We start from the raw sequence: 20,315 nt of genomic DNA on the forward strand, positions 1-20,315 counted from the left end.
GCAGGAGACTCAGCTCTGGTGCATGTGTAAACTCTATTCACCACAAAGTAGACTGTTCTGGCGCATGTGTAAACTCTACTCACCACAGTAGAAGACTTTGCTCTGGTGCATGTGTAAACTCTACTCACCACAGCAGAAAACCATTTGCTCTAGTGCATGTGTAAACTCTACTCACTACAGCAGAAGATCCCGCTATGGTACATGTGTAAACTCTACTCACTACAGCAGAAGATCCCGCTATGGTACATGTGTAAACTCTACTCACTACAGCAGAAGATCCCGCTATGGTACATGTGTAAACTCTACTCACCACAGCAGAAGACCCTGGTCTGGTTCATGTGTAAACTCTGCTCACTACAGCAGAAGACCCTGCTCTGGTGTAAGTGTAAACTTTACTCACCACAGCGACGACCCTGCTCTGGTACATACAAATTCTAGCATGCAACAGCAACTTACAGTCAGTTACACTATGACCATCACCCCTGCTGATTCAATAACTGTGTTGTAGCCTAACACTGCTCTACATGATACTTTTTAGGTGACAGTCCCAAAAACTGCTTTGAAGATCTATCTGTAACAGTTGACAGCGTAATATTGCTCTTTTAGTGCAATGCTAGGTCTGGCACAAAGAGGAATCCAGCCGTCTGCAGCTGGCCCTAATGGTAACACAACAGTTTTAAAACTCCAACATAAAGCTACACTCATAGTTCACCACCCTGCTAAGTTTGCAGATCTGCATCTCTTGCTCTGGCAGCCACCCAAGTGGCTGGCCCCTACAACTAATATGCTCAATGAGACCCAGTCAGAGGGAAGGTCTTCATCTAAGCAAGATACTGTGAGCCCTTTCCCCATGGGCACTCATTGCTCCAGCATTATGGAAAGCGCTAATAAGCCCCTTATAATGATTTCAATGATATGCAAACTTAATAGATATCTATGGCAGCATTTCCCCTAACATCCAGTCCATCTCAGAAGGGTTATTTAGATATATCTAAAACATCCACGAACTCAGGCGTTTCCACAAAAATGTATGGAGGATATGTTTTGGACTTGGTTCCAAATTTAGATCGGATCAAAAGTTCCGTACTTATATCTGCCGCCTGGCCTGATTCAATAGAGTATACTCTCGGAGATAAAAATGAAATCACGCTAACTCAGTCAGTGTAAAAACACTGTTCTCCTTTCCAGGGTTTTTATTTAACAGGTGAACGTGTATATTTGAGCGTAGCATTGCAGAAAAGTATGTTAGTTTATATATTCTAGCTTATCATTGGTTAGATCCATTTATGCATAACTTCCTGCCAAGATGTTTATAGATGTTTATATCTTTCGTCTTGGGTGTTGTCTGAATAGGAGGCGCCAACTTGGTTCCTATTTCTACTGCGTACTTCGGATCTGAGTAAGGTTTTGAGGAAGGCAAACGAGCAAAAAGCAACTTAACATATATATGTATTACAATTGTCTATTGAGATAGGCATTTTGTCATAATTGTACTTAACCACTTCCATTACAGATATCCCCTTCTTTGTAAGCAAAGGAATAGTGTTTAACACTTTCGTAGACAACCTCTATAAGTTGCATATATATATATCTATATCTATAGATAGAGATATATATATTACAAACCTAAAATAGTATTACAAAAAATGTCAGCTGTAAAGTTCTTGTTTGTGTGTCAAATGCCGTGTCAAAGAGCTACCAAGCTACCACACCAAACTACAGAGCTGATCAGGAGACATGCTTTGAAATGTCTGCACTGTAAGCATGGTCTGTTCACATGTTGTTGCTATAATTTCTGAAATGATCTTTGTTATAGTAATGTGTATAGCATCAACATGCAGTATCCATTACAGAATCCATAGAACCATTTATATCAGTTGTGGCAGTGCATGGCAATGCCACTATGTAGAGTGGGAAAGGGGTCACCCAGGACTCTCAGCTCTGGCTGAGCGGCTCCAGGAAAGTACTGTTACCAGGAAAGAGCTGGTTTTACAACTCATTCCGGTTTTCTGGATTATAGTTGGGATCCTGGACCCGGTAGAATTCTAAGAGAACTGGGTGGGAAGAAATCTTCATTCCTGGGTCTGGGCCACCACCAGCACCAAATGATGGTGCACCTGTGCAAAGCCCTTTATGAGGAGGATGCTGGGTCAGGTTCAAGGCTCATGTGGATGCGTCCTTAATGCGCTACCATTGGAAGCTAAAACTCACACAGTCTTTACATAGAAAAGAGATTGCAATACTATAACCCTACCCACAGATCCACAAAGTTGGGCTAGTTTGGAAGTTTTTGAGTCGTGGGAAGAAAATCATTTACCCAGAGAAAATCCATACACACAATAAGAGCAACGCTGAAATTCCATAGTGTCCCTTGTAGGAACTGTACTTTGCACAGTAAGGCAAGAGTGTTGACCATTAAGAAACCATGCTGCCCACAGTCTTTGTATAAAGCAGAAACCTGCATGTGACATTACTTTTAAGTAGAGATGCACCGATATATGGGCCGCCGAAACATATCGGGCGAAAATGGCACTTTTGGCATGATGCTAAAAGTGCAATTTTCTGGCCGATACAGCGGTGCATCCATTTTTTCTCTCCTCCACACTGGGCACTGCTCTGTGTCCCAGCACTGAGGAGAGAGACTGTCACAGGTGGCCGATCGGTGTGGGAGGAGAGCACTGTGAGCGACCGACGTCTCTTCTCCCACACTGCTCAGCCTCCTGCCACAGATCAGAGGAGAGCTGTGTGGGCGGAGACAGCCAGCGCTGTCACAGCAGGCTGAGCGAGCGAACAGCTGTCAGGATAGAGAGCGGTACAAACACTCAGTGATCGCTGAGTGTTTGTAAATAATTGAGGACATAGTATGGTTACTATAGCCTCAATTATGAATGAGTGGGAAGTGATCTACATCACCTCTCATCACTCATATTTGTGGTTATAGTAAACACACTATGTCCTCATGTTATGAATGAACAGGAACACCCATAAAGGATTCCTGTTTATTTATAACAGGGGCTGCAGAGAAAGAGATTGAGGACTTTTAGGACCCCGAAGGCCCTAAAAGTAAAGTAAAAAATAAAAACATTTAATAAATAGGAATAAATATAAAAAAAGTGTATAAAAATAATAAATAAATAAATTTTTTAAAAAAATAAACATTTTCGGTTTCGGCTTGACATTTTCTTTTTTATTTTGGTTTCTTTTCGGTTTTGACATTTTTATTTCGGTGCACGAATACTTTTAAGTAGAGAGCACTGTGTGTTACAACACTGACAATGGTATCTTTGCATTTATGTATGGCTCCAAGCTTCTAAATAAATGAGGGACAGAACTCCCACCTTTCAGACTTGTAGCAATGCAATCCCTATACGATGTCTATAGCTTACACCAGATTCATCTGGCAATGGCAATGCTTCATACCCTCTTACAGAAATTGGAGTTTTATCCTGTAACAAAGTACCATGGGTGTCCACCTTCAAAACATAATGAAATCTACCAAGCGTATGTATGCTTTAACAGAGTAGAGCTAACATTGTAGCCTGTGGTTTTGATTTAGGCTAAAATTGGAACAAAACCAACATCAGATGATAAACTGAAAGCACTGTCCTCCACTTTCAGTTCTTTGGGGTTTTTTTCATTATAATACCGTGTCTTGAAATGAACCCCCATGAGAGCACTATACTGTACTTTCAGTTAATTGTCGGTTCTTTCATTGTAATACTGTGGAGCTGATTTATAAATCTTCCCACCAGGTTATGGTTGGGTGAATGTGGTTTGCAGATGACACTGAAGAGCATAGGAATTTCTTGTGCTCTTTGGCTTTATCTCGTGACAGTAATGCCATGCAAACGACATTCACCTAACTATATGCTGGGCCGGAAGATTTATAAATCAGCCCCTATGACTTTAAATGAATCCTAATGAGAACACTATACTGAACTCTCAGTTCTTTCTTGCTTCTTTCATTGTAATACTTTGTTCTTTAAAATAAACTTTGACTTTAGGTTTGTTGGTTTGCCTTGCAGCTAACTTTTTCGAAGATTTGTTTTATAACCTCAACTACAAGAAATATGAAATTACACAGCTCTTTACAGAGTTGCACATTCACATCAGTCCCTGCCCTCAAGGAGCTTACAATCTAAGGACCCTATCTTACTATCTTACATGCATACATACAGGGACAATTCAGACAGGAGCCAGTTAACCTACCAGCATGTCTTTGGAGTTTGGGAGGAAACCGGAGTACCCGGAGGAGACCCACACAAGCATGCAAAGTCTTTGCAGATAGTGCCTTGACTGGGATTTGAACCTTTCTTAAAGGAGAACTATGGGGTCAGTGTTTTTCCCCATAGTTCTCCTTGGGGTAACGGGAGGACACAAACTAGCGTCCTCCTGTTACCCTAAGCTCAGTATACAGCGAGCAACAGCTCGCGGTATACTGAGACGCCGCACCTGGAGCGGATCCCGACTTAGATGACGGGATCCGCCCAGCTGCGTGAGTGACAGCTGGCTCTGCCTATCTAGAGGCAGAGCCAGCTTTACCCGCCCCCTCCCCCGTCCGTTCCGCCTGTCAGCACTGGCAGATCGGAGCGGGGAGAGGGGAATCCAGCCCCTCCCCCTGTCACGGCAGAGAGCTGTGACAGGATCAAGAGGTGAGGGAACCCGGTATGTGTTCCCTCACCTCCCGATCTACTGAGCCGACCTGTGACAGTCTCATTGTCACAGGTCGGCTTAGAACTATGAGGTGAGTGGAAATCACTCATCTCATAGTTCTCCTTTAAGATTTGCAGTATATCACTGGAAAATTGTTCACTTTTAAGTCCCCACAAAATACAAGAGGGCAATCTTTATGATAAAGGAGTACAGCATTTGTACTTTGAAGTAAATTTCCACTTAGTTTTATTTTTTTCCTTGTACGTGATTCTTTGCAAAATGAATTATCACAACAATTACCGTATTTTTCGCTCCATAAGGCTTTCTCATTGATGACTAGGTAGATGGGGATGAGGCCACCCTCATTTCCTTGTACCTTCAGCTGCCATTATCTTTAGAGTTACTGATCGTTTTGACGCATCTTTGTCACTGCTTATTCACTGCATCGTCATATGAAATGCCTGTGGCAAGTCTACTGGTAGGTTTATGATAAGTGTACTGTTACTGTAAATGACCTTTCTGAAATGGAGTTAAGACAATCCAAAGAGAGTAGAGTCCATAGTAAATTTAAAAAAGTCACAAGGATTATCAAAAGGGAAAGTTTATGAGGAAACCATTACAGCCCAAGCCAAGGGAATACCCCTTGACCTTTGTTAACAATGTTTTTGCCTCCATGTTTCTGTTCCTTAGCGTCGTCTCCATACAAGACGGACTCTGTCAATGTTCTTTGTAAGTATATATGTGGTAGTATACTCCCTTGCATGTGCACTCACCATGCTTTGCACAATGCACACCAGTTTTCTAGACATCTAGAGCATGGCAGCCACAAATGTTGTGTCGGCTGGTTTCTGTAATCTTCTGACATCTATAACCACTACTTTGCATGTTAAAAAAAACTAAACCAAAAGAAATGCATGCAAAATAAGATACTTCTTAACCCTAACAGAACACTTTTTTCTCTTACAGAAAGTAGGTTGTCATGAAAGGCAGCCATAAATAAGCATGTCATTTTTCCTAGTATTCAGAGTTAGGCCATTGCTGGTTTGTGGGTTTTTTTCTACCTGGTATCCTGTTGTTGGGGTTCTAGTTAACTAATTCTGAACTATCAGTTCTCCATGTATATGCTAGCCATGTATGGCATGGGAGTGATCGACAGCTTTGCTTGCGATTGGATAAGTTGTTTTTTTTCTACCTGGTATCCTGTTGTTGGGGTTCTAGTTAACTCATTCTGAACTATCAGTTCTCCATGTATATGCCAGCCTTCTTAAGGGTACAAACTTTGACTGTGATGTTAGAAACATATGGGGGAAAAAAGGACAGGTCCTCCCCATATCTGCTGGCTCTGCTGTGATCAGGGTCTTCTCTGTAATGCTGGTGGGAGGTAAATGAAACAGATTATCCTTAATGTATTAAGAAGTTGAAATATTTGCCAGTTACCCAAAAAATTGTAAGACTACATAGGGGCAACTAAATGAGTTCATAACAGTAGTGATAGAAGATCATATGACTGCTATGAAGCCTTGAAGCACAGATGCTTCAAGACTGTGCAACGTCTTACAGTTTAATAGAAAATCGCCACAGTCTAAATAGGAAAGTATGTCCCTGTCAGCAAGCTGTAGAGAAAGACCCTTGCTCTCTGTGTGGAAGCAGTGTTCCCTCTGCATAGGTCTGATGTACTCCCCTGCTTAGTCAGACCTATAGCTTTGGAATCATCACAACTTATAATTCTTATGTTCAGTTGGGGTTTAACATTTTGAATTTCCCATTACTTTCTGTCCTGGAAACAATGGTCACCAGTTTAAATAGAGAGGGTGAATCTGCATTGAGAATGACCTTATACTGATTTTGCTTTAGGGCTCTACAACTGATGTATCCCTGCTATGAAACCATTTCAGTATAGATAATTCTTCTGTCACATATTTTTTGGGCGGACAAATTTCAAATTGTAACTGATACTGTATAATTCTGCAGTCTTACTGTTACACCAGATATATGACTACTTTGGGTGAAAGGAGAGCAGCTTTACCAATGAGCACTATTTAGTGGTTTTAGGATTTCCAGTACCATTATAAGTAAGCATGATCTGAGATTTGTTCTATGACTGCTGCAGATGTTCATTCCTTAGCATACATTTGTTTTTAAATCAGTCATTAACTGTTGAATACATATACAGATTTTCATAAGTAGCACCCATATCCAAATCATATTAGCTTAAAAAGCAATGTGATGGTCAGCATATCAGAACTAGGAAAGTTGTCTATTACTTTGCTGCTCTGAGCAATTGGTGGCACAGGTTTTGGTTGCCAGTAGCAGTTGGTGGGAGTAGGTTCAAATATTTATTTTTGGTGTTTAGCTACAGACTAACTTGAATGTACTTGAGTTTGCATGTGCATGTAAGGTATGTTTGCTTACCATGTGATTGTGTATTACTACTTGCATTAACTGAAAAAAAAAACTACCAGGTTTCTCTCTATGTTCTGTTATGTTAGACTGCATAGACCACGGGGTTAGTGGAACTCAGCTGTAAAAATATAGAATGTTCATTGAACATCACAGTGAACACACCTGCCACTGTATTGGTGTATATCATATGGAGGAGATCTATCATTCACAGTGCTGACCCTGTCCCAAATACCTTGCTGTATCCAGCCATGCAGTGTTCAATGGGCAGTTCAGTAAATCCAAGTTCTTGTGGCAAGTAAATGCCATTCACTCTTTAGGGAAAAACATTCTTTATGTGAACCTGTCATTTTCCAATGCAGAACAGGGACAGACTCCTTAGTGGCACATACTCACTTTTCCTGAGCTCTCTGGAACCACTGAGATAAAAAAAGGAAGCCCTCTGTAAGTTTGTAATTGCCCCTGTAAGAGCTTAAACAGTGTGGGGAACTCTCACTGTCCTCGGAGAGCTGGGTCAATCAAGAAGAACCAGCAATGTCATACGAAGTGAGTCACATACTTCTCAATACCCAAACGTATCAGGTATTTCCTTCACGTCATTAAAGCAAACTGGTTGCTTTGCTCTGCATGAGTAAAGCACAGGTTTTCTTTACAGCTGTTGTGGTTATAGGGAAAGTATTATGTTGTTTTCTGACAGGTTTTGTATTGTTTTAGCCTATGAAGATGCATCAAGATTCTCTAGAAGAGCTTCAGGAAATCCAAGATGATGAGCATGAGCCTGTGTATGAAGAAGTAGGAAATTTTCACTGCATACTATCAACAGAACGAGTCCATCTGCCTCTCCTCCTGGACCGGACAAAAAAGCCTGTATTAAACTCAAATCAAAACCAGATAAAGGCGACTACATCGCTCCCAACAAAACCCAGTTCCCCAGAGAGGACCGACAGAGAGCATTATAACAAGACTCATTCTCTAGACAGAAACATCTGTGTAGAAAATTTGAAGACTTTCCCAAGTGATAGCAATAAATCAGTCATGGCAGACAGAGGTGCCGGTCCTAGCATCACAAAATCAAATTCCCTAGAAAGGCAGGTGGAGCCAAATCGAACTCCACTAGGTACTACAAGAACACAGGGTGGAAAAAGCACACTCGACCTGAGCACATTACCACTGTTTTTTGAGCCAACAGCCCCTTCAGACTCACCAAAGGTTCCGGTGTGGAAGAAAACCTTGCCTCTTGCTATGAATATGCAAGATAAGCTGGTCCAGGAGCTCAACTCCATGCTTAATAAGAAAAATGAAACTGGCTCAGGAGCAGGTCAGCAAGTGACGTGACCTAGTATGTCCCTATCCTATGAATTATCTTCAGTCTTGAACTCTGGCATGGCACTCTGTTGTATATTGATTTGAAATATGAACGTGAGTCCAGATGAAAACTGTAACCATGAGCTAACATGGCACTATGAAGTCATTGGCTTTTAGCTTTGATATGTCCTAAATGTAAACTAAATATTCTTTGTACAAAGATATTCATCTTTAGATCAGTACCATGCTTCAGCACATTGCTACTCAATATCCATTCCCATTATTGTATAAAGTCAATGATGTGTTAAAACTATTTAATTCTTGTGACTATTAAGTTATATATATTTTATTAAGGTAAAGTTGCCGGAATAATAGTTATGCCATTTGGATGTTTGTCTTTTTTTATGTCTGATTACACAACAAGTTAAAGTCTGATTACACAGCAATGCCATTCAAGGCTTACAATTACTCTCCCCAACTATACATCCATGTTTGACAATATGGGGGCTATTTATTAATGTTTTCGTCCTAGAATTACATAATTTCCACCATGTTCACATATGACTCATTAAAAAAAAAAAAAGGTGAATCTTGGGTAAAAACATTGATGAATAGTCAAGTAGCGTTCTAAACAAAAGTGATTTCCACCAAAACGGTTTTAAAATGAGGTAAGGTTGCAAGTCCAAATGTAATCAAATATGTTTGTGATGGAACTTTTGCTTATTTTAATTAAAAACATTTAAATATGCTATCCGTCGTTTTTTATTATTATTTTTATAGATGTTAATTAATTTGTTAGTTGATTATGTGCGACAAACAATTGCAAAGTAAAATTTATGAAAACACTATACTTTTATTTTTATGGAGTTAAGAATTTGTAGGTTTCTGTAATGGTCACCAAGGGTTGATAATTCTTATGACCTCTAAATATTTACATACTGTATATACCCATTACTGTTATAAAAGCCTCTCTCATATTAATGCATTTAAGAATTATGTAATTTACTGAACATTTAACACTTTTTTATAGTATATTGTAATGTCAAGTATACACAATCAAACATACAGAACAGTCCATCCCACATGAATAGCCCTTAGAATTGCAGACACATGGCCAGTGATATCCTGCTCAGACTTCTTCCACTCAGGGCAGTGTCTACTGGCACTGAAGATGATAGGAGGGGTGCAGCAGTATGCTCTTAAATTGTAGGTGATGTTGGCACTGTTTCCCAGCTTATAACATCTCTAGGATGGTGTGATGATAGAAATGGGGAGGCACAGATCAGATGGCTGACAATGTTGCTGAAAATATCGCAGTGGTATCATATTGTTCCTGGCCCTACACAGGGTAATGAAGGCTTCATAGTAGCACCGGCATGATCAACCGGTAACAACTGGGGACACAAGGGAAGATTGGAAAACAAATGAGGGGAATTTATCAAAACTGGAGCAGACAAAATCTGGAGCAGCTGTGCATGACAACCATTCAGCATCCACCTTTCATTTTCAAAGCTTAACCAAACAAACTGAAGAGAGAAGCTGAATGGTTGCCATGGACAACTGCTCCAGATTTAGTCTGCTCCATTTTTTGACAAATTCCCCCCAATGTGTATTTAGGCAGATTTTTCATTTTAACTGGAATTTCACTTTAAGCCCAACTCTGGATGTGGCTGCTTTCTAAAGAAAATGAACTGTAAGACCTCAAACACATTTTTGTTTTGATGCACCTAAAATATATTTAGTTGATTTAAACTGAAATTTCAGTTGGCCTTTGACATGGATATAAGACCACGGTTTGATCTACAAAAAATCCAGGCCTGCCTACTCTAATCAACCAAACAGGAAATATTTGCCTAAAGTGACATTAAAGTCAAAAATCTTTTTCCCTCCCCCCAATGTTAATGTCAGCACTTACCTTAACCTCCCTGGTGGTATTCCCGAGTCTGGCTCGGGGTGAATTTTCAATGAAACACCGTCCATAGACGTACCTTGTGTTTCTCCTCGCGTCCCAGGCGAGAATGTGAACTGCGCATGCGCCCGCCCCAAAATGCTTTGCGGCCGCCCGAGAATTTTCAAATTTTCGGACGGGAGTGCGCGGGGAAGACACAGGTAAGTATTAACCCTTTTCAAATCGTTCTTTTTTTTTTACACTTTTTGCATATATCTACTGCTTACCAGCAGTAGATATATGCAGAAACACCCGAGGCTTTAATTATCCTTTAATGAGTGCGGGAATAACGAACACCAATGATGTGCAATAATCAGTAAACAATACAGCTAATCTGATCTCAGTTTTCTGTTGTCAGATTGGTTACAAAATGATTTCCTTTTTACAGAAGAGCCGTGACAGGATTGAGAAGTGAGCGAACGCCGGTATGTGTTCGAACACTTCCCGATCTACTGAGCCGACCTGTGACAGTCTCATTGTCACAGGTCGGCTAGAACTATGAGGTGAGTGAAAAGCACTCACCTCATAGTTCTCCTTTAACAGAGGTGACGCTCTGGGATTTGTGACTGCATTAGGTATAGACCTATAAATACATTAAAATATATGACAGAATAAATAAAAACTATACAAACGATATGAGTGGAAAATATTGGCCGCGGCCCTTTATTGGGGTTAAAAGCAAAATATAAATTCTTTATTTAAATTCAACAACACTAATATATAAACGAATTAACTTTTAACCCCTTCGTGACTGACGACGTACAGTGTACGTCGCCAGCATCGGGGCTGTTTAAACAGACTAAAAACAGACAGAATGGGAAACCAGAAACAGCCCAACGGAAAATTCCAGAAGACTGTACCTTATCGTGACTAAAACTATTGTTGGATTAAAATAATAATTTAATTGAATTAAGTGGGTGCAGGGGATGACACAATCCCATGGGGCCACTTCATTATATTTGTGGCCCTGACAGTCTGTGGCAGAAGTTCAGAGGGCAATAAATCTAAGCTGCTAAAAAAGATAAGCAAATGTTCCTTACTGCACAGAAGTGGATCTGTGACTAGAGGATCCTGATGTCTGACTTCAGCTCTATGTCAGCATTACTCGTGATCTTCCTACAACTTTAACTAAAGAGGAAGTTATGTCTAGACTTAATGCAAACTGTAAACCATAAGATGTGCCATTATAAAGCAGAGCATGATTTTTTCCAGTTAATAAGACTAAATCACTTTGCTTACATTATATCAATAAAGGGGGATTTTCTTGTTACTCATCAGGACTCACAAAGTGGCTTGGATAAACTATGAAACATTGTCCACATTACAGAACAAATCCAGTTGAATGTGACTAACTACTACTTGCTAAACTATGGTCAGTTCCTGTCAGTATTCAGCCTTTTCACACAGCAGCAGGCTTCCACATCAGAGAGAGTAAGAAAAACATACCTGAGCTCACATGTTTTAATGTGTGTGGACAGTGGATAATGAGCTCTGGCTACCAGGTAAGCTGTGGTCTTAGGAATGGAGGCTTTATCCCACAAAAAGCTCTACAAAGCCCCATGGATCCAGGACCCAAAAGAGCTTAGAATTAAGATATGAGGAAAAATGTTTTGTTTTTCTCCATATTAACCATAAACCCTGGAGCCCCTATTATGTATATGATAGAAACCTATGTGATACATACACACCATCCACAAGCCTGGCGGTCAGTGCCTCACAATACCAACATTTCCATATAAATATCAGAGACATGGCAGGTTACACTCAGTTCTGCCGAAGCCGCTTCAAGCTATTAAAGTTACACTTTAAAGACACCCTGGGGGGAATTTACTAAGACTGGAGCATACAGAATCTGGAACAGTTGTGCATGGCAACCAATCAGCTTCTAGCTAGAGATAGGAGTTGACTGGTTGCCATACACAGCTGCTCCAGATTCTGTGGGGGAATTAATCGAAACTGGAGCAGGCAAAATCTGGAGCCGATTTGCACTGCAACCAATCAGCTTCTCTGTCTCATTTCCAGATCTTACCTGAGCAAACTAAAGTAAAATGCTGATTGGTTGCCATGGGCAATTGCTCCAGATTCTGTCTGTTGCACTTTTGCTAAATTCCCCCCACTGTGTGCTCCCGCTTTAATAAATCCTCCTTCCCTCCATCACCAATTTCAAAAACTAGGTAAATGCATAGAGGACATACAGTATGTGACAAGATGGAGTTTCTCTTTGATGTATTGCAAAACTGCACCTATTAAAAAAGGGGAGCCCACCTTTCACGGTATGATTTTTTTCTGCAGCTCTCTGACATGCCAGCAACAAGACTTTTTTAATGAATTTTATTTATTTTTTCAGCTGGAGTGCAGAAAATAGTCAACCAAGCATGCTGAAAAGCAGTGTATAAAGTGCTATAATTAACAACAACCATATGCATACCTCAAAACTTTCTAAATATAACACAATGTACGCAAAGGACACACCTCCAGTTCTGTCAGCCGTGAAGAATAAATCACCACTGCTTTTCCCTTATCTTAGCTTTTAAAAATAGCAAAAACAATAATATAGAAGTGTAGTGCAGGCTTTCAACCAGGGTTCTGAAGCACATAGTCATGCATTTCCATGGTGCAGGTGAAACAATCACCATCACAATGGAAATGCATGACGTTAATCCAGGGTGGGCAGTGTCCAGGACCACCCCCAGCATTTAGCTGCACTGTTGTGAAGATTATAGGGTAGGACTCTGAGATGAAGGAGGGACTGAGGGCTCTGATGTGAAGCTGGGGTCTTCTGATAGGAAGGCGGGAATTCCTTTACATTTTCCTTTTTTGTATTTTTTTTTATGGGGTCCCTCTTAAAATCTATACCAGACGGGGGGCGTGGCTGGAGCTGGATGGCAGCAAGTCTCAGAGGCTCTGAGCAACAGCTGTCCAAGAGGCACGTCTAACCAGCATTTAGGGCCAGATTTCCTCCCTACCATCTCCCCTCACGAGCACTACGGAGGCAGAGATGAGTAAGAAACGGCGGGGAGCCACACGCCTGAAGAAACTAAGGGACTTCTTGCTCGGCCCGGACAAACGGCGGATCCAAGATGACGACGGGACCTCACCCCTCTCGTCGCCCGGGGGTCGAGAGGTGGCTCGAGGAGCTCCCAGGCAGGTCCTCCATCTCATGTCCGGCACCGGGGACAACCCTCTGCCGTTACCAAACAGCCTGACTCACCTACCGCTTGCAGCGCGGTAAAATCTAGGCCGCGAATGGCTCCTTCTCCAGAGGCCCAAGATGGCGCCGGGACCTCGCCTCATCGTCCGGGGATTCGAGCAGCGGCAGGGGATCCCAGGTCAGCCTCTCCTCTCACACTTGACATCAGGAGAAGCCCTCTGCCACTTCCAGCCGGCCTGCCTCTCCTACCAGCCGCAGTCCTGTGAAATCTAGACCGTGGATGGCTCCTTCTCCAGAGGCCCAATATGAGGTGAGCCCTGTTTCTTCCCATGATGATACCAGGGAACTAATCATGCCGATAGACGCATACCCCACCCTAGATCAGTCGGTTTCAGACTCCACTTTAAAACATATGCTCATGTCCCTGAGGGGATCGCTGCACACAGATATGCAGGATATGATGAGAAAATATGATGCAGATATCGGCCAGGTGGGGGACAGGGTCTCGCATATAGAAAGATGGGAGAATTTGCCTCCACATTTAATGATCTGGTTGACTCGCATAATGACAAAGATGAAGATCTAAATTGGCTCAAAGCCAAAGTGGCAGACCTGGAGGACCGTTCCCGCAGGAACAACCTCAAGATCAGAGGTATTCCAGAATCGGTATGTAATGCTGACCTCCACCAATATGCCCAGGATATGCTCGCGGTGATCCTCCCTGATGTCCCCTCCTCTGAGCTTACTGTGGACAGCATCCATAGGTTGCCAAAATCTTCACACTTGACTGACAAGATCCCCAGAGATGTGATCCTGCGGATCCACTTTTTTCACGTCAAGGAGCGGCTGATGTTGTCGGTTCGTTCTGCTTCCAACCTACCTTCTTCATATGACCATCTACAGTTTTACACTGACCTCTCCCAACATACCCTGAGTATGCGAAGATGCCTAGTACCCATCACGAAAGCTCTCCGCTCCCAAAAGATTATGTACAGATGGGGATATCCCACAAAACTCATCATCACCAATGCTGGCGAGACTTTCTCTATCACGACCCTGGAACAGGGTCTATCCTTACTTAAGGATTGGGATATCACACCTGGCACCGTTAACATCTCCAAATCGTCTGAGCGGATCTCTTTCCTGCAAGAGGAGTGGCGTACGGTGACCCACAAGAAGAGGGGAAAGCCGACCACCTGATCTGGCCCCATCATGTGCCAAAGCATTGTTCCGTTTTGCCATCCTCAAGTGCCTCGAGGACACTGAGTTCGCTTTTACTGTTTCACCTCCAATTATATGCTCAGTACGTAGTACTGCGGCTACAATCCCTACGGGGGGGGAGGGGGGGGTGTCTCCTTGTTATTCACCCACTGTTCTAACGTTTGCTTGTTGATTTTTGCCTGTTTTGTGTTTTCTTTTGTTAGCAGCCACAAAGTCATAGAGCCAGACAACGTTCCTGGACTTCTTGCTCATACATATTGTGCCCTGCGGACTTCCAACCATCAGAGACAAAAAGCTACCCTTTCCACACCTGACCTACTAAAGTATACCCTCAGTGAGTACAACCTACCACTCCATACATCGCTCTCTCCCCCTCTGCCATGGCTGTAACAGTCGTCTCTTTTAATGTCAAGGGATTGAATCATCCTGCCAAAAGGCACAGCCTATGGAAAGAGGCGACCAAGCTAGGTGCTGACATTCTTTGCATCCAAGAGACACATCCAAAACTCCAATGTTCACCCACAAACACTACCCCCATATTTTTGCTGCTCACTCTCCGACTAAATCTAAAGGGGTGCTGGTGGCCGTAAGGGACTATGTCCATTTTGCTTGGATCTTGGATCCTGCTGGAAGATTTGTAGTTCTAGTGTGTTCCATTGACCGAAAGATATATACTATTGCAAATATCTATGCTCCCAACTCCCACCAAATCCGTTTCCTTAATCAAATTTTTAAAACTCTCTCTCGGGTCCGCCAGGGCAATGTCATTATCTGTGGTGATTTCAATGTTACCCCTGATTCCTCCATCGACTTCACGAACCAGCATAGATACCCTTCTTTTAGCCACCTCCTCTACCAAGAGGGATTCTATGACGTATGGCGCTGTCTACATGCATCCAGGAGAGACTATACCTTCTATTCCCCACCTCATAATTCATATTCCCGAATTGATCTGTTTTTGGTTGAAAGAGATATTCTCCAGGGAGTGTCGGCCTCTGACAACCATCAGATATCCTGGTCTAACCACGCCCCCATATCCATGGCACTGGCCGAACTCCTCAGACGGCTGAACTCCTTAGGGAACATCTATCCGAATACTTTAGTATCAATGTGAATTCTGTAGAAGAGCCTTTCTGTGTGTGGAATGCCCATAAGGCATACATTAGGGGTTTGTTGATGAAACTTGGTGCTGTACACAAGAAGCCCCTCGTTATGCCGTCCTGTTGCGCAAGCTGAGGGAAGATCTTAGGATCCATCTACTGGATCAATTTGATAGGGCCTTCAGGCATATGAAAGCATCCTTTTACTAACAGGGCAGTAGAGCTAGAGCAGTAGGCAAACTACTAGCCCGACGAGTGAAAGAGCAACAATCAAAGACTCGCATCCCGTTCTTACTTACCCCTACCGGTGGACACAAACTGAGACACCCACAACATATAGTTGACTCGTTTAGTGCTTACTATAGCCAATTATACAACCTCAGGGAGGATGCTTCTATCCCCCACCCCAGTAAAGCAGATATAGATCTGTTCCTCCAATCTCTTGCATTTCCAAGCATGTCACCCTCCCAAAGCCTAGCACTCAATGCTCCCTTCACGACTGAGGAGATTCTCAATGCCATCAAATCTTTACCCTTAAATAAATCCCCCTGCCCTGATGGTTTCTCTGGAGAATACTACAAGCAATTTGGCAATATCCTCAGCCCCCTTTTGCTACGGGTGTTTGAGCAGGCCTCAACCTCTGCTTCTTTCCCACCAGAAATGTTGAAAGTTCTGATAGTCACCCTACCAAAACCGGGCAAAGATGCGAATGTACCTCAAAACTTTCGCCCTATTTCTCTCCTAAATGTGTATGTTAAGCTCTATGCAAAAATTCTGGCACTCCGCATGATGGAAGTGCTCCCATCTCTAATCCATCCGGATAAATCAGGCTTCATTAAGAATTGTGGGGCCCCAGATGCTACTCGTAGAGTCATCAATCTACTACACTACATAGAATGTTCTAAAACGCCTTCTCCACTCCTCACTTTGGACGCAGAGAAGGCGTTTGACCGAATCATCGGATTTTGTTGGCTGTCCTAGCATTGTACTCTACCCTGACTGCCCAGGTCTATACCTCTGGAGCCCTGTCCGTTCCATTTCCTATTTCAAATGGCACGAGACAGGGTTGCCCTTTATCCCCCCTCATTTTTGATCTCTTAATAGAACCTTTAGCTAAGATGGTTAGATCACATCCTGACATCTCTGGTGTAACTCTGAATGGTGAATCCCATGTTATTAGTTTATTTGCAGATGATGTTCTTCTTTTGTTACTCACAGATCCTACCAAATAACTGACAGCGGTATCTACTTTGCTTGGCAAATTTAGCAAAATATCATATTACAAAGTAAATGCATCCAAGTCACATATCCTTGATCTGGGGGTACACTTTAAGACTAGGAGGGAGATGCAGTCCTCTTTTCCTTACGTGTGGAAAGAGGATGGCATAACATACTTAGCCACTGTAATGAGCAGAAAGTTTTCTTCCCTGTTTGAGAGCAATTAGCAGCCCTTCCTGGGGACTCTGCCAGGTATGCTCAAATCCATGGATAAAACCTTCCTGTCCTCGTCTGCCAGACTGGCAGTCTTTAAGATGATGGTTTTACCTCGCTTGATCCTCCCTATCCCAGATCACTACTTTAAGGGACTACATAGGGTCCTCAATCTTTTTCTATGGCAGGGAAAGAAGCCATGGTGTTCCAGGAGTGTCCTGACCAGACATAGGAAGGTAGGGGGCATGAGCTATCCCGACTTAAAAGATTATTACATGGCAGTTTTGCTAGATCAGTTGAGACCAGGGGCGTAACTAGAAATCACAGGGCCCATGTTCTGACCTACCTTCAGAACACGTTCTTTTGCTGGCTCTGAAGAACAGATAACTCAGATGCTCACTACTGCAGAGCCCACCATAGACCCCCCACAATCCCACCAAAGACCCTGCAGAGCCCCCCTGAGACCCTGCAGAGTCCACTTGAGACCCCACACATACCAGAGACTGTGCATAGCCCACCTGAGAGATCATCCTGATCTTCTCACCATCCTGACCATTCTAACCATCCTGTCCATCCTCATCTCCTCACTATCCTTACCATTCTCACCATCCTCACCTCCCCGCCATCCTGACCATTCTCACCATCCTCACCTCCCCGCCATCCTGACCATTCTCACCTCTTCCCCATCATGACCATACTGACCATCCTCACCATCATCTCCATTCTGACTATCCTGACCATCCTCGGCTTCCTGACCATTCTCACCATCCTAATGAGACCATGGTTCCACTCTCAAAGCCCTACCCACTGGCAAAATGTAGAGAAGGCACTGACCCCTGGAGCTACTTCACACCTCATGTATATAGCCCATCTGCTCCCTGAGACGGTACTGAAGACACTCGCTCCCCGTATCCAGGCCTCGAGCATGGCGTGTAGGATTCTACTCCTTCCTCGCCATTCATCCGACTCACTGCACACTCTACTCTGCCCATTGGAAGCACTTAGAGCTTTACTTCCCTCTTTATCTCTACGGGATTGGACATCTAGAGGGATACGCCACATTCAAGATTTGCTCCTTGATGGTAAAATACGGCCTTTCTCGGCCCTGTCTCTCAGCTATGGCCTCCCCTCTAGTTGTTTCCTCCAATATCTCCAAATTAAATAGGTGCTACACTCTAATCCCCATGTACTTTGCAAAATACCTTACCCAGCCTGGAGATTCTATTTCAAGAACTCACCTAAGAAGGGGGGGATATCACTATTCTACTCTCTACTATATAATAACATTTCATTTGTCAAGGTTAAACCTTTTGAGAAATGGGAAAGGGACCTCAAGAGTGCCTTCTCCGCGAGTCAGTGGTTGCAGGCCCTTTCTTGCACGCTCAAGACCACTAAATGTGTGGAACTATGGGATCTACACTACAAAATAGCCCTGCAATGGTACTATACACCACACAGGTTGGCCAGGATGTTTGCATCAACTTCCCCAATGTGCTGGACTGCGGGCTAGAAGGACTGCGGGCTAGAAGGCACCCTACACCACATTCTATGGGAGTGCAGACACCTGGCGAACTTTTGGAGGGCGACTTTCCAGATAATAGCTGACATCACAGGAATACTGATAGACCCATCACCTGCCCTGGCGGTCCTCTCCTTGGAGATTGAACACATCCCAGCAAAATGTAGATGCTTAACGATACATATCCTACTGGCAGCCAGGATTACTATTGTCAGGAAATGGAAATGTGCAATCCCCCACTCAATTAGCGAAACCCTATCCATAGTGAAGCTCCACTATCACCACAAAAAACTTATAGCATATAAAGAAGGGACACTACCAAAATTTGAGGAGAAGTGGCTCCCGTGGGTCCGATGGTCTGACACAACAATGCCAGATTTTGCTCCATATAGTGCGGGATTATGTCAGGTCCCATATCATTGTAAGTCTGGAACGTCTGGTCAAGATCGATACATTGATTGGTTTGCGCTGAGCCTTAAATACATCTACTCGATACTAAACTATTGGTTACTGGATTATATGCTGCTCACAACAACTGTATGATGACTGCTATTTTTGTATTCTTTTACTTTGTGTTTTTGTTATGTTTTCTGTACCTGATTACCTTGTTAAAAGAAACTGGGAAAAAATCTCAATAAAAATGTATTGTAAAAAAAAATCTATACCAGACACCTATTCAGGATACAGGTCTGATATGGATGTTGAGGGACCATCACATAATTTTTCACATTTATGTGTTTGTTTGTTCGTTTTTTATATTGTAGACTGGGTGCCTTGAGATTTTGCATACTTTTAACATGTGCCATGATCGAAAAAGGGTTGAGAAATGCTAGTGTAGCGTAACCATTGGCAGTTAAATGCTGATTTTTTTTTAATTAGAAGCAAAGTGAGGGACAACTGAGGAGCAAAAAAGGACAAAGGGTGTTTGGTTCCAAAAGAGGGACAGTCCCTCCAAACAATGGACAGCTGGAAGCTGTGCACAACTCATAACCCCTACATTTAACTACAGACTCTTTTATTGCTTTGGTTACTACACCCCAGTTTGACCACTATCCTCTTTACAGAGACTTATTTGAAAAGCTTCAAACACCCCACAGACTACAACAAACACATATATACTGTACAGGGTTCTTCACAAAACGGTGAAGAGTATGGGGAAGGCAGGAGAAGTGAACAATCTAGGACAACTTAACTGAACTGGAAAGTGAGCTGAATTGGAGAATTTTTCCCAATCAGCTATTTTGTCCTAAATTGGTCACTTCTCCTGCCTTCTCCAAACTCTTCTCCTATATGTGAATAACCCTGATAATCTTAATATTTCCTGCAAACATACAGTCTATTGCTTATGAAACATAAGCAGCCATTTACATTTATTGCAGTTTTTTTTTATTGTCAGTAACATACCATACGATTTATCACATGTCCGTGAAGGAAAAATAACATTTGTCCAAGAAGAAAAATATAATACATAATTGTCCAAGAAAAATATAATACATAATTTTGCAAAAAGTTAATACATATTTTGTATATGTGGTCAGTATGATGAGATGAAGGAAGGATAAACATGGCCCAGGTAATAGGAACATA

At 42.5% G+C, this 20,315-nt stretch overlaps 1 protein-coding gene across 1 annotated transcript in view; it reads left to right on the forward strand.

The window, feature by feature from the left end:
* ARAP3 (ArfGAP with RhoGAP domain, ankyrin repeat and PH domain 3) overlaps positions 1–8,750 on the forward strand; it is an 89,950-nt gene extending 81,200 nt beyond the window's left edge. The window contains exons 33-34 of the mRNA XM_018554886.1: positions 5,344–5,382; positions 7,768–8,750. Coding sequence (XP_018410388.1) covers positions 5,344–5,382; positions 7,768–8,388 — 660 coding nt within the window. The 3' untranslated portion in view covers positions 8,389–8,750. The remainder of the gene's footprint in view (positions 1–5,343; positions 5,383–7,767) is intronic.
* The last annotated feature ends 11,565 nt before the right edge of the window (positions 8,751–20,315 follow it).

The sequence above is a fragment of the Nanorana parkeri genome, unplaced genomic scaffold (genome assembly GCF_000935625.1).
Source record: "Nanorana parkeri isolate BGI_ZX_2015 unplaced genomic scaffold, ASM93562v1 scaffold176, whole genome shotgun sequence".
NCBI classification, from domain to species: Eukaryota; Metazoa; Chordata; class Amphibia; order Anura; family Dicroglossidae; genus Nanorana; species Nanorana parkeri.